At 38.6% G+C, this 16,276-nt stretch overlaps 1 protein-coding gene across 1 annotated transcript in view; it reads right to left on the bottom strand.

Moving 5' to 3' along the window:
• LOC113405024 (cadherin-8-like) overlaps positions 1-16,276 on the bottom strand; it is a 181,131-nt gene that overhangs the window by 114,590 nt on the left and 50,265 nt on the right. The window contains exon 2 of the mRNA XM_026663623.1: positions 11,094-11,388. Within this exon, the coding sequence (XP_026519408.1) occupies positions 11,094-11,388 (295 nt within the window). The remainder of the gene's footprint in view (positions 1-11,093; positions 11,389-16,276) is intronic.

Below are 16,276 nucleotides of genomic sequence, written 5' to 3'. Positions count from 1 at the left end.
CCCCCATTGGCCCGGGACGGCGAACCGCGGCCAGTGGGGGCCGCGATCAACCGAACCTGCTGCGTCAGCAGGTAAATAAAACTGGCCCGGCCGGGTGCTTACCCTGGCGAGCCGCGTGCCAAACGTTGCCGACCCCTGCATTAGATAGTGTATTGTAAGGAAAACCCCTATATTGACAGGAAGATGAAGTAATGAGCATGAGGTTTTTTGCAGCTGTAATTTGGTGGCGCTATTATGATTTTTATATTTGTTTGATAAGAATAAGGTAGAGAATATGAAACATATCAGTTTCAGAATATCTGCTTCTTCCATAATATATTGTGTATGAATGGGCATGTGTATATTATATACATTGTACAAGTACATTGTATACCTACCCACACTATACATATATCTCTATATGGTGGAAGAAGCAGACATTCTGAAACTGGTATGTTTCATATTCATTAATTTTTATATCAAAATTGAAATATACAGGTGACAAAGGTGTAAAATTTTAACAGTGAGTAATTAACCATTTAGACAACTTATCAGGGTGACTGACAATTTTTAAAATCAAGATTGGATTTTTTTTCCCCCTAGTAGATATAGTCTAGGAATTATTTGGGGGAAGTTCTATGGCCTGTGTTATACAGGATGTCAGACTTGATCACAATTGGCCATTATGGCCTTGAAATTTATAAAAACTATTAAACTATTGCTCTTGGTTTTTCATAGTATGTGTGAAATTTCATATTATTATTAATATTATTTACCATCTGTACTGCAGAAGCACCTAAAAACCTGTGGTATCAGAATTCCCTTGTACTATGAGCTTTACAAACCTATAGAAAATGACAGACCCTGTCCCAAACAACTTATAAATTAAAAACAAACAAACACTTTTATTGCTAACATTTTTTAAAAATGGTCTTATCATGGAAACTCAAGAGAGTCATAAGAGCAGCTGCATGGACATCACCATACGTTATTCTGATAAACCCTAGCTTCATGGTTTCTTTAAAGTAAATGAAAGGAGTACAAATGTTGGGCCAAATTCTTTTCAAACTGCATCAGCAGAATTTTGCTGCTCAGAGGTCCTGATCTCAAAGTAGTCATGCCAGGGTTACACCAGTATAGCAGAGTAGAATTTGGATTTCTGTTTCCAAATGTTAAATGTAATTTATTTTAATATACTTGAAGTGTACATAGTTTAGAAAGCTAATGACACTGGAAGAAATGTTAATAGAATGAAAAAAACCTGAATGAGTCAAAAACTTTCTTTGAACAATTAAATACCCCGGAAAACACACTGCAACAAAGCAATGTTTTCAAACTGCTCATCTGTCATTCTAATGAGCCTTTATAATGTGAAGCAAATGGAAAATACACATATTGTCTGGAAAAGTGTAACTAAGAATCCGGAAGGTGCTTGCTATGCATAGAAGAAAACTGTCTTCTGCACAGCACATAGACAATAGAGCAAGCTGGCAGCCTTCAGCATTTTACAACTGTATAATGAGGAGCATTGGAAGCATGGTTGTGAAATCTAATAAGCTGCATATTTTACCATTTCATGTGCATAAACTAATTGTTTTAGAATTGTGATGTTTCCTTCCTAGAGTGGTGATCTTAAGAAAAGTAAAATGTTTCATACTGAGATAGATAAAGCTCTCTCTAGAAATTGTCCTCGTTGATGTTACCTACTGCTTGGATTTGACTCATGTGAAAGTAATAAGAAGGGACATCGTCTTTTTAGTTTTAAGGTTGGCAGTTCTCTCCGACTACAACTTATAAGATGATGCCATTAAAAAGCCTGCATGTGCTGCTTTATAAATTCCCCAGAGTGACCGTTTGTTAGCATTAGAATACAGTTTGTAGCATCATAGGCAGCAGCACTGGGGTCCACCATATTTTATGTTTCTCTTAAAAAGAACTCTGTTTTCTTTTAGACATTACTTTCTTTTCCCTTTTAGGTATTGCTGTTATGATAGAACATTAATAATATTTGTGAGGGAGGAAGAAAATATTTGCTCTATTGTCCAGGACTTTCTAAAAGATGGCATTTGTCTAATCAATTGACTATTTCATCAGCACTCATACAAAACAAGGTGAATTGCCTATTTTATATAGAACTACTAAGGCATAGAAATTGCAAGGTCCCCAGGCAAAGAAAGTAAAATTGGACAATCACTACACAGTTATACTTCCATGAAGAGAAAAATTACTGTATTGTTTGTTGACTTACAAAGGAAGCTTCATGTAGGTGCAGTGTATAAATTTATTTATTTATTACATGTATAAACAATAGTAAAATAGTCCTTGCTGAGTGCACAAGGAATTCACCGATTTATAATTTTACATTATAAAAATAAGAGATTTTCTACAACCTTGCAGTTTCAATTTGGTGTTTTCTTTGTGTGTGCATGTGCATGCGCCCATGCACGTGTGTGTGTGTGTGTGTGTGTGTCTTTTACAAAGGCTGATAATGCCAGCAAATATGAGCCAGGTTGCAGGAGCAGATTCAGAACTCTTGCTCCCTCAGGCCAGCAGAGAGCAAGCATATGGCAGCAGAGACCATTGGCCTCCAGGGAAGGGGTACAGTCAAATCATCCAGCCAGCAGTCCTCTACAGGCTGATTCATGAGAAAGTAGCATTGACATCAGCTCCACAGGCAACAGCTCATCTGTATTCACAGAGAAACATTAAGTGTTGCAGATTCAGCAGTTAAACAAAGGCAGAGGTACTGATTCCTAAAGAAAATAATAATATTAAAATAAACTTGGACTGAGGCACAAAGATTGGATTCTGAATTGAGTCTGAATCTGACTTCTCCAAATTTCAAATGTGTCAATTACATAGAGTGACCTGAGTTGTAAAATTTGTATCTACTTCTGAATTAAAGGCTGGTCTTCCACAAAGTTTGGGGAGGAGGAAGTTCTGAGGTCTATCACCAATGAGTTAAAAAAAGTACCAGGTAGAAATAAATTACATTAATATAAGCTTCTATGAGAATATTATCACATAATGAGATTATTTTTCTGATACAAGACAAACTTTGGATGTGGTGCCTTGTGACTAGAATTTGGCAAAACTTTCCAAAATTTAAAAAAATATAGTCAGGTCTCTTGTCGTGTGGTGCTTATCAGTGTCTCAATATTTGGGCAGTAATGTAGATGGACTTACTACCTCTCATCTGTGTCTTCTCCAAATAAGCTCTGGCCATGCATCAGTGCCTACTGCCACAAGCAGAGCTGTTTGAAAAATTAGATGGAATTTTTGCAAACATTTCAGTCACCAATTTTGACCGCCTTTCTGTCAAAATTTGACATTTGGAAAAAATGTTGAAAAAACTTTGTGAAGAGTGAACTTAGAATTGCTAACCACGGGTATTTGTACCAGAAATGTGAATGAAGGATATGTCTACACTGCAATCAGAGGAGTGATTGCAGCAGATGTAGACAAAACCGAGCTCGCTTTAATCTAGCTAAAACAAGTACCAACAGCAGCGAAGCTGTGGCAGCATGGGCGGTACAAGCTTGCCAGGGACATGTACAAGGTTGCTTAGGTGACTAGTCTGCACTGAAGTCTGTGTTGCTGCAGTTTCACTGACATTGGTATTTGTGCTAACTAGATTAAAGCTAACTCAGGTATGTTTACATGTCCTGCAACCACACCTGCAACTGCAAAGTAGAGATACCTGAAAAGTTATGTTCACACAGAATAAAAACAATATCATGTGACCTAGGCATGCAAAAACAACTAACACACACACAGCTCAACTTCAAATGCAGAATACTGGCAACAAACTGCCTGTGATTGATCTAGAGACAAGAATCTCTGCAGAAATTATTCTGGGCACAGATTCTGATAGGCCTGTACATAGGTGCACAGAATCAGGAAAGAACACAAGCAGCCCTGCCAACAATGCAGTCTCTGTGCAGAAGTGCATATTGCCTCAAAGAGTGTGTGGCCAAGCCCCTCCCCCCAGCCTGCGGGGAAGGACCAGCAGGCAGAAAGAAGTAGGCAGCACCCAAAGGGACGATGTAGCAGCAGCATTCCAAGGAACTCTGGGAGGCAATTTCTCATCCAACTCCTGCAAGTGTAGTGTGGCTCTGCTCTGACCCCTTATTCTAGTGTGTAGGCAGTTTGCACAGTGTACCCTCCTCGAAGGACAAATACATCCGAGAAACTGCAGACCATACGCAGACAGGAAGAGAGGCAACTTTCCCCTAATAAATCATTATAAATCATTCACCCAGTTCTTTGCATAGTTAATTTAGGGCTCAATTCTGCACCCATTTATATCAGTGAGAGTTTTCACATTGACTGAGATCAAGACTAAGGGCTTGTCTAGACTTGGCAGTGCAGCTGTAGCACTTCAGCGAAGACACTACCTACATGGATGGGGCACTCTTTTCAGCATAGGTAATCCACCTCTTTGAGAGGTGGTAGCTTGGTCGACAGGAGAATTCTTCCCTTGACCTAATGCTGTTTACACCGGGGTTTAGGTCAGTTTAATTGCATTGCTCATGGGTGTGGATTTTTCACACCCCTGAATGACATAGTTATACTGACCTAATTTCCTAGTGTAGACCAGGCCTAAGGGCATGATCCTGCAAATACCAGCAGCGCTAGCTACTTTGAGGCATGCCCTTGATTGCAGCAGCTCTCTTTGAAGTTAGTGGGACTACTTGCAGTAGTTTGCTGTATATTCTCTAGTCAAAATGTTGGTAGGACTGCTCCCTCAGATTATAACCTCCTTGGGAACAGTGACATGACTTTCTATATACACAATGCCAAGCATACTTCAGTCATTTAGCAAACATTTTTTTTTTGAATTGCCAATTCGGATGCTGATTGAAACCAAGATGCAAAACCCAAGGTGCAAAAAAAAAAAAAAAAAAAAATTACGTTTAAAAAAAAAGATCAATAGTTCCCTCCCTCCTCCCCCCGCAAAAAAAAAAAAACCTTAATAAAAGTTAAATTTTTGGTCAAGAATGTGTGTTTTTCCCCTTCTGTATCCTAACTGATTCTCTCACGCTTATTATTGCCTATCTACCTTTCATTCTCATAAGCTCCATTGAGGTCATTCACAATGTACATGAAAGATACATATAATTTCCATGTCTTAAAAAAAAAAAAATCCCTTATTTAAATGGCTCCTCGGTGCCAGAGTTCAAGAAGTTGATTATGCACAAGATGAACAAATAGTGGAACAAGAGAAAGTGATGATATACATTTTCTAACAGCTGTTACATTGTAGCCATATTTTACAACATCTGCTATTTTTTTTCCTGAGCTTTTTCACTACCTTGGAGTTTACCCTTTGGGCTAATTTGTAGTTGACCCTAGTAATACAGTCCTTTTAGTCAACATTTTTGTGACAGACTATCATTGATTTAACAGTCATGCACAGTGTCTTAAAAATCAATATATACGGGGGAAGGGGGGGAGGGAAGAGTGAGAGAGTGTGGTGAGACTTGATAATATTACATCTTGGGTTTTTATCACAACTTTACAATTTACCAAGTTATTCCATCATTATTTATACCAGACTTTGGATGCTGATGACATACAGCAGATTTTGTCCCTTTTGGCAAACAATATGTAACTGGAGTAGAATTAATACCTCTGGGAGAAAGGGAAACAGACACACACACACACACACACACACACACACACTTTTTATATGTGTATTTATGTGAAATATGTCTGTTTTGTATATGTGAAATAACAGATGGCCAAATTAATTGGAATTACTCCTGATATACAGTAGTGCAACTGGGGGCAGATTTTGGCCCAAAGAAAGCAGATATATTCAGATTAAAATTGCAATAATAGCAAATACTAACCTGAAAATCCAATTTCTTTTCCAAGAAAGAAATTTTCCAAGAAAGAAATCTTTGATGTTGAGAAACATCATAATAAAGAGAAGTTGAATTATTCTAAAATAATTCACCCACTCAATTTTTTGACGCATTGCAGGTGCAATTTATTTTTAGTGCACTGCCATGCTGCATTACACTATGTACTGTGTTTTATTATGACAAGTGGGGAACTTTTGAATAGTTGGAGGTTTAGGTCAGATAATCCATGAAACGTTTGGATGTTTGTCTGAAATTAGTCAAAAATTGTGAATATTCACTTTTCCAATCTTCCTCTTTCTTCTGTCTCACCTTCTTCCCTGCACCAGCACATCTGTCTTTCTATTCAATGCATCTTTCTATTCTCCTGAACCTCTGCTGCTGACCACTAGCAGAACCATAGACCTCTAAGCACCCTTTGCTCAAAACAGAACTATGGAGCCTACCTCGCTGTTCCTTCCCTGAATACCACCACAGAACCGACAACATTTGAAGACCACATCCATACCAGGGCACATTATCAGACCTGCAGCAACCTAACCAAAAGTAAGGAATCTGTGAACAGTTGAGGAGAAGGAAGCACAAAAGGGAGACTTATCCAGGCATTTTCAAAGATACACTATGGGATCAGTTCAGTTTGACCTGGTTCTTCTATTTTTTTTTTTTAAGCTGGCTCACTCATCTGTACATTATGACATCATTATTGGCTGTTACACAAAGGATGCAAGTTCAGGAACAAGTTTAAAAACAAGTGAACCACTGGGTATTCCACCTTTCTTCCCCATACTTATCTGGATCTCTTTCTAGGGGTTCTCACCTGGTCCTCTTCCAAAATGTGTCCCTTTAGGTCTCATGATGCTTAAACATATTTGTACAGATTGCAGCTTAAATGCCTTTGAAAGCAAGTTATTTCCTACTTCCCAAGTGCACTTCTGTGAGCAGCCCTGCTAACATATGCTGCCACACAGGAGACAGGCATTCAGATTTGACTTCCTCCCTCCTTCTCAACCCTGGGTTCCTCAGGAGATCAGAGCAGTATTAAAACTGTACAGAACATTCAGTCTCACCAAAGGGGGAGGGGGACTGTGATGGACTAGAAGAATGATTATTGTGACAGAGCTGAAAGGAAGGAAACTGAGGGTTGAGGTAAGGGTGAATTGTGTGTGCTCCTCAGGGCTTTTTCTGGAGCATGAAGCCCACTCCTTCCTCAGAAAAAAGAGAATGATTTCAAATTATCCCTGAACACTGTGACTGTGCACACCATTCAGTGTGTGTGTTCGTGCGGATGCAAGAGTGTGCAGTTAAGACGGCTGAAAAGTCAGCATCATTCCTGCAGGAAATAACACTGGAATAGAGATTGCCTTGGCACCATTTGCTGGAGGAAGGTCCTGCAAACAGTCTTTGCAGGGAATCAGGATTTTCCAGCATCAGTCATATACAACATGTGGCGTATGTTCATACTGATTACGTATGTAAATGCATGTATACATGTGGTGTACATGCTGTCTAGAGAGGGTTTGCACCTGCAAAGCTCCAGCTTCCCCACAAACATGATATATTATCCATGTTGTAGATATACATATACAAGAGTGCATGTCAACTGTACTATCCATGTACTTATTCATATAGTTAGCACCTTGGGACAATGTTTTGTACAGTGCCCACCACATTGCTGTCAAACAAGAAATTATAACATGCAGCAGTATAGGATATATCAGCTGCATATATTATATTTGAAAAGCTACACTATGTCAGAATCTCAATGAAAGAGGGATGTGTTAGTTTTGGAATGCTAGAGAAATTAATGTGTATTCATTTGTATCTTCTATATTACTTTTTCCAGCTATCCAGAAATGAAATGACTTGTATAGTATTTTCATTGCATAAGCATTACATATACCATATGAGTTCCTCTCCAGTCTCAGAACATTCTCTCTCTCTCTCTCTCTCTCACACACACACACACCCACACCAGTCCCAAGTTTTCCCACTCTTACTATCTGGGCACCCTAAGAAAACCCTGCCTTAGTGAAGACTGTGTTAGTGGAAAGTATCACACAGTTGAAATAGAAAAGCATGGGTGGGTGGAGTTCTCTTAAAAGGGGAATGAAGTGGATAACGGAAGCAAAATACTGAGAGCACAGAAAAAAAAACAAAAAAAACCCAACTCTAACTCTGGAAGAAGAAGTCAATCTTTCCCCTACATATTGATAGATGACGGAAACTGACTTTAAAATAAACATGACAATACCTAAAAAAAGTTAAAATAATTTATATTTACTATAGCCATTGATATAGCTTCTAGTTGATTAGAAGGAGGGAGAATAGCCAAAGAAGTAACAGTAAAATTGGTAAAACAGCAATGTTCTCGCCTTCAAAATGTCAGCCTTGACTTTTAGTCATATTACAGGTCAACAGGAAGAACTGCATATGCTGCATTGATTTTATAGTTATTCATCATCCACATAATTCAGTGAGATACATACTCCGTGTCCAGGAGTGGCAGCTCAGAATTAGGGTTTGTATTTGCTGTTGGTGCTTTTGTGGAGTAATAGGTTGAAAATAAAGTACATCCCATGGAATGCTACATAAAGAAAAAATATAAGGCGTAGGGATATTTAGACACATACGCTGTCCTCCTGTCTGCTTCATTCAATAACATTGGAGTGCAAAAATCATACGGTAATTCTAAATCCAAGTCTTCTTTTGAGATGACTTATGACTTGTTTTCACCTTGGTTGTTGTTATTGCTATTAAGGGTTTGAATATTAACTATAGCATTAGAAAATAAAATGTTTATGGGCCATGTTGTACCAGACAGAAGAGGCACAGGCCTGGTAGGTTCAGGAGCAGAGCTGACCCACCTCAATGGGAATTTCAGGAGCAATTGTGCTTCTAGCATACATGGGGAATGAGACACTGTACCATCCCTACTTTATCTTCATTGATAACTCTCTTCTCCTTCATGTCTCCAAGGTTAACATTCTTGATACCAATGTTTGTCTCTTCTCCTATACCCTCCATATATAATCTTTTGCAAAGTCCTATCACATCTTCTTTAATGTCCCCCCAAAACATCCTTTTTTCATTATCCCATCTGCTAAAACTCTTGTCCATATACTGGCCACCTTTTGCTTTGATTACTGTAAACTTCTACTGTCCAGATTTCTTGCCTCTCACCTTTCCCTCCTCAAGTCTGTCCAAAACTCACTGCTGATTTAATTTACCCCTCCTGTCATTCTCACCACATGCTCTTTTCTCTCACCATTAATGATATGTCCTTTCCATATCACTAGTTTCATTTGTATCTAATCCCATACACATTCCATATGTTTTTCCCATCCTTTCACTTTACTGCTCCTTCATTGCCTTTCTCCTTCTCAGTTTCTTCCCCTCCTCTGCTCTTATCCACCATCTCTTTCCTCCTCAGTTGCCTCATTAAAGATCATCTCTTTCAACAAAGCCTGCTCCTTCTCATCAGTAACCCCTATGTTTTCCTCTACCTGATCTGCTACACAGTGACCTGTCTATGATTTGCCTTGTCTTACTTAGATTGAAGCATCCTTAAGCAGGAATCATGTGATGTCTTAATCTATGTTTCTAAAGTGCTGCATACCATTATGGGCTATATAAATTATTCTTAATAATAGAATTAATGCTCAGAAAGCATTTTCCCTCTGCAGACATCTTTGTATTTCCCTTCTAGTTTTTCCTTCGGAATGCCCAGTCAGTCCAGTTCATATAAGGATTAGCCTACAATTTCTTTCTTGCCCCCTCCCCCTTTTAATTTAATTAAGCCATTTTCTTGCCTAGAGCTTGGCAAAAATATCATCTGAAACCAGGTCCACATTATGTTTGAGCTACTATACAATTAAAACAGCTTAGCATATTAAACATGTGTTTTGGTAAAGGAATTGACATTCAGGCTGAAAATGCATATACCCAATTCCAGTAGAAGTGATTCAAAGCAACCAAGACATCAAATCTGGAGAAGAATTATAATTGACAAACCCTACCGTAACTATGCTAGTGCTACTGGGTCTGCTGCAGTTAGATTTGAAAAGGTCCCCATACAACTCATTGTACTGAATTGCAGGAAGATGACAGTTCTAGCCCCATATATTGTCTGTGTGTATGTATGTTTCACTGCAATAGAACAGAATGCTGTTTCCAAACTCTTTGACAGGGCACTATTATGTTTGTAAAGAGGCTTGGCATGCCTTCAAGTGAGCGTCTATGTATATCTTGCCTTGACAGCCATAGAGTACAAGAATTGCCGAAAACCACATTACTTTCAGTTTAATATTGGTAAACCTTAGAAATCATTCTTTACTTTCTATGGCCCGATTCTGATGTCCTCACTCACACTGAGTGCTCTGCAATTAATCACATTGGTTTCAAAGGGCCTCCTCTGAGAGTAAGATACTACATACTGAATTTCAATATATTCCTAGGTGTCTGTATCTTTCTACCTATATGTAAAGGTATATGTCTAGACAGCTGCAGATATAGATATATAAAACAAAATGTGCACCAGAATTGCACAATGAAACAAACATATGCCCATCCAAGACACACACAAAAAAACATATGAAGGAATATAAATGAACACATTACCAATACAATCTATTAACAAGTACATTTTGCATGTATCTTCTTATTTTCCTTTCCTTCAACCACATTCACTCCCTTCATCTTCTTCTTCTTCCCAGCTTTCTCTCTTTGCCCATTCTAATGCCCTCATTTTCAGATCATATGCCTAAGTGGTTAAGCCCACCATCAGTTTCCAGACATAACATCTTTCATTTTCATGTTTTTGGCTGAATATAGTTATACGTGGAAGAAAATAAATGAGTATGTGTCCACATATTGTAAGTGCTACATCTGTGTACAAATACACACAAACAGATAATTAAACATCAACAAAATATCAATAGGATTAGAGTGGCATGTTGGAACAAATCTTGCTAAATCCTCCTCAATAACAACACTCCACAGCATCAGAAACAGACTATAAATTTGGGCCACAGAAGTATTATTGTGCAAAGAATGCCAATTGAATATAACTGATAGTCATTTTCTTATTACTGAGGGTCTCAACCTATTGTACTGCAGTTGAGCACTTTGGTCAAGAAGGGATTTAAAAAAATGAAATAGAAATGAAATAAATATTTTTCCATCATTGGTGTACTGGGCTATTTTAAAGGCTGACTTTTCAAAGCTCTTTATATGTTTAGGTGTACATACCCACAATGGACATTTCTGGAACAGTGGAATGATATGGGCCATCAAGAAACTCTGGTGCATTGTCATTGATGTCTTGAACCTTAATAATGAATTCTGAAGGCGGTTCCAGAGGTTTGTTTGTATCCCCATCGACTGCTTGCGCTGTTAGCGTGTACTCTGCCTTTTCCTCACGGTCAAGTCTTTTCATAGCATGAATATCTCCAGTCTTGTCATTGATCACAAAGATTGTCCCAGCTCCATCTCCTGACAGAATATACTTGATTTTGCTGCTTCCAGGATCCAAGTCTGTGTGTAGCTAAAATCACAAATAAGCATTTTAGTGATAAAAACCAGCATTTACTTTTCACATTGGTCTAGCCATGCATTTCTCAAGTTATTCTTTTGTACTTTAATCTTAGCTCCAGTGATCCATATCTCAGCTTGAATATGCAAGGAGAGTAAGGACTTGTATGCATACTAATCAAAATTGAATGTAATCATAGGCATAATTAGACTTTCTATTTAAAAAGCAGCTGTTTTATATATTTAAATCCCTATTTCTAAATGTAAATGTCTTCAGATCTATTATGAGCCAAAATGAACAAACACTAAATGTCCTTAACCAATTAGATCAAAGAGCAAATGAAGGATAAGCAATAATATATTTTTAAATCTAGCTACTTATTTTCATGCATTACTTCCTTTCAGCTTATTTTCAGAAAGTGATGGGTGTTTAAAAATGACTTAAACACATTTGGCAAGTTTCATCTGAGTTAATGTTTTTAATTGACAGCATTACCCAAAATCTTACAACTGCATTTTAACTCAGTTGTTGAATTGAACTAAAAAGACTCTTAAATCCTTATTCCCAAAGGGTTATTCATGAAAGAGTGTTTTGTGAAAGCAAGCTACCAGAAAAATGGAGAACGATTATTTTCCTTGGGCACACTTTTCTTCACAATTTCTTTCCATCAGAAAACTGATTTTTAAATTGTATTTAGTGCTTCAACAAAATGAGAAGATAAGATTAAAAAACCCTGAAATAATATAGAAAAAAATTCAAATTCGAGCAGCTCTTCTCGTATACTTTTCAGCTAAGTGCTTGAACCAAAGCCCACTGGAGTGGGCTCTGGATCAACCCTAAAATGCCAGGTGAAATCAAATAATCAATTAATCTTCAAGTGTAAGATATGCTTTTTATTATACCAAGTTTATTAATGTCAATATATATTGAAATGAATGAATATATTATTATAATTCATTTATAGTGATATTAAGCCCACTGGAAGATTACTTTAGTTTATGTACATATTTAACATTTTTTGAACACATTTAGTAAGAGAAATTGTATAAAATATAATTTTAAAAGAGTATCATTTGCATTAAATATCTTGCACATCATCTTCACAAAAGATGTTCTGATAGAGGTTTGTATAACCTGGTAACCAGCAACAATCACCTAACTGATTTTGCTTTCACAATGGTCTTCATTAGAGGATAAAATGAGATGGAAAAATTTCTTACAGTATTTGCTGTCATCCTATCCTGTAATTGATGCACCTAAATGATCTTGCAGACACGTTCTTTCATAGATATTTTTTCAAGTTTGGATCAAATGTTGTTAAGTTAGCCCATGCTCTTGCTTTGAGGTACTTGGGCTCCAGTAATGATGAGACAGTTTACATAACAATGTTAGAGCACCTTGTCTAGCATCATCTCTAGATGTTGCAATAAGCACAGCAGACAACTGCAGTCAAATTTGGTCTTCTGGAGTTGGATTTAAGATTTACCGTCTTTCCCCAAAAGTAAGACATTCTCCGAAAATAAGACCTACTTCCAGTTTTGCCTCTCGCTGTAATATAAGGCATCCCCCCGAAAATAAGACCTCCCCGAAAATAAGACCTCCCCGATAATAAGGCCACCCCGGAATATAAGGCCCCAAAGCTACCGTAAGGAGTCTGACTCCTCTGGACTGTAGCGGCGGGCGCCGCCGCGCAGCTCACTGATTGGCCGCAACAATAAATGTGTACCATATTCTTCTTCATGGAAAAATAAGACCTCCCCTGAAAATAAGACCTAGCGCATCTTTGGGAGCAAAAATTAATATAAGACACTGTCTTGTTTTCGGGGAAACAGGGTATACAGTAGTTTGAATTTTGGACAATCAGTTTGAATCTTGGAAGGAGTTGGAGCTGGCATCTGTTATTTGACTTCCAGCCATATGGAGCCAAATAACTTAGTTGTCCCACAAAGATCTTCTGGGTGAAATCCTGGCTCCATTAACTCAATCTATCTCCACCTGCCCTTCATCCCCTCTTTCTTCCTCCCTTCCATCTTCTCTGTTGCCCTGTCCTCCACAAATCAAAACCCCACCTAAACCAAACAAAAAACCACAAAACTAGCATGATGTTCACAAACCATCACTCTGTTTGTAGGTTCTCTCTCTTTCCCTTATCTTTGCCTGTCTTCTCAGGAGTGTAAACTCTTTCAGACAGGGAACAGTCTACTATTCTGTATTTGTACAGTGCCTAGCACAACAGAGGCTTGTTTCTGATTAGCCCGTAGTCACTACGGGCTAATAAACACAACAAACAACTACATTGATGTCAATAGCAAAATCCGCAATGACGTCAAACGTGCCAGGATTTCATCCCTGTGTTTTGATGGGCAATCTACCATGCATTGATGATTTATGTCTTAGTATGGTAAGCCCTTAAAAATTATTAGATTTTTTTTTTTAAGTAGAAAGAGGGTCATATCGAAACTTCAGATGCTGTGAATAGGCTGATTCCCCACCCTGCTATTAACCCAGGGGATGGCAGCGATTTTTTTAGAGAAACTGCTCAGTTAAGAGTAACTAACCATTGAGAGAAGTATGTGCCATCAATAACCTCACAAGACCTGTCACCAAGGTAGATACTGAGTCTGTGCTAAAGAAGATGAAACATGGGAAGGCAGTGGGACCATACAGTGTACCAATTGTGGCATTTAAAGCATTAGGCCTTGAGGGGGCATGATGATGATAAACTTCAACCATTTAGTCCCCAAAACTGGAAAAAAAACGCCCAAAGAGCAGCAGAAGACCATGCTGGTATCTATCTTCAAGTGTGAAATGTATGTGCAGAGGAATTACAGACTCATAAGGTTAATGAGTCATACAATTAAATGGTTGGAAAGAATTATCAGGAAAAGAAGTTGTAAATGACTAAAGCATCAAATAAATGACAGTCAATTCGGGTTTATGGCAGGAGGGTAAACAATAGAATTACAGGAGAATCACAATGAATAGCATTTTGTGTACACTGCGAGAAGGCTTATGACAGAGTTTCTAGAGAATTGATATGGTGGTCTATGGCCACGCAATCTACCAGAGACATATGTTCAGGCTATCATGGACATGTAGGAGGGCAGTAAAACACCACTGAGAAGCAGCTGCAGCTACAGTGATCCATTCACAGTGAAGGTGGGTCTATATCCAAAATCAGTCTTAAGTCCATTCCTATTTGTGATTGCAATGGATACTTTCATTCAGGGGATTAGGAAAGAGGATCCATGCAGTATGCATTGTGCTTATGATATTAGATTGTGTTTCAAAGATAAATACAAACTGGAAAGGGATCTAGAATGATGGAGGAGTGCATGAGAAGAAAATGGTTTATGGATTAGCCAACAAAAAATGAAATACATGCAATGCTTCATTGAGAGGGACAATGAGAAACCAGTAAAACTAGGTCATATAGAGTTAACCTCTGTGCAACAATTCAAATACCTCAGTTCAGTAATGAGCGATGATGGGCATGTCGATGTGAACATTAGGAGTCTCATGAAGAGCGCTTGGTGCAAATGCAGGGAGTTGGTGGGAATTCTCTGCAATAATAATATGTTAATTAAAGTGTATAAAACCATGATTAGGCCATCCATAATGTAAGGATTGGAATGCTAGCCAAAGAAGAAGAGAGAAGAATAACTACTTCACACTGCTGACTGAGAATGCTCAGGTGGATGCTGTGTGAGATGAGAGCTGACAGCCAACAGAGAAATGATACAAGCCAAGATATAAGTAGCTCCCATCATGAAAAAGCCAAGGGAGCATGGACTGAGATGGTTGGGTCATGTGAGATGAGACATAGGATTTCTTGGCCAGAGATTACAAGAGCTATCACAAGGCAAATACAGCTAGGAAGACCCAGAAAATGGTTATAAGAGATGCTGAAGGAGTCCATGAAGTTCAGTGTCACCAGGAATGCTTGGACATAAAGAACAAGAATCACTGACTCTGACTAACAGGACAAGGTGAAGGCAAAGAAATATAGAGCCATGGAAGATTTGCAGAAGTTCTTTAATCACAAACTAGTGAGACATTGATATTTGGACTGAATACAGCTCATGGTTAATAATAGCACATTGGAAACGTGCCTAAAAGAGGTAGGAGTGCCCAGAAGCATTTTATAACCTTTAAGCTGCAATTGATTAGGATCAATGGAAAATACATTTAACTCCCCCCCCCCCAAAGATTAATCTGGGCCAAAAACAATAGTGTCAGGCACCAGCCTGCAGCAGAGCCAGTCTCCTGGCAACCCAGTGAACACAGCTGGTTCTGATATAAGTTGTCTGATAGACTGTGGCACCTGATTGGTTGCAGGAGTCAGCAGGCTGGCTGGTACTTAAACTCAATAGCACCAGCAGTCCAGCAGCTGCTTAGCATAGTCCTAGTCTGCAGCTGTGCTTTATACTATCCCTGCCTCTGCCCTCTCTAGCCTTGCTTCAGCCCCAGCCTGTACCTGCTCCTGTTCCTGCTCCAGCCTCAGACTGTACTTGTTCTAGCCCCCAGCTTCCTCCTGACTCCTGGCTTAGATCCTCTTCTCCTTCTGACTGCAACTCCAGTTAACCCTTGGCTTTAGGGCTTTGGATTCTGACTCCTGACTCTGATCCTTGGCTTTGCTCCGATGCCTACCCCAGCCTGGATCCAGCTCTAATAGGTAGACCAGACTCTTGCTCCAATCTGGTCACTGACAGTCATATGTTCCGAGCCCTTTCATATAAAGCAAATGATAAATGTTACATTTATTCGAATTGTCTTCATCCTTTATGGTGAGTATCCAAAGTCAAAGGTCAAAACAGCTTTCTGAGATATTAAAGTGCTTTAATATGGAAACATTATATTAAATGACCTACATAGGTACCAATGTTTCTAAATCATTATA

Source organism: Terrapene carolina, unplaced genomic scaffold, assembly GCF_002925995.2.
Source record: "Terrapene carolina triunguis isolate 2854851 unplaced genomic scaffold, T_m_triunguis-2.0 Scaffold33891, whole genome shotgun sequence".
NCBI lineage: Eukaryota > Metazoa > Chordata > Testudines > Emydidae > Terrapene > Terrapene triunguis.
Note: the sequence above shows the minus strand (reverse complement) of the source record. Positions and strands in the feature narration are given on the sequence as shown.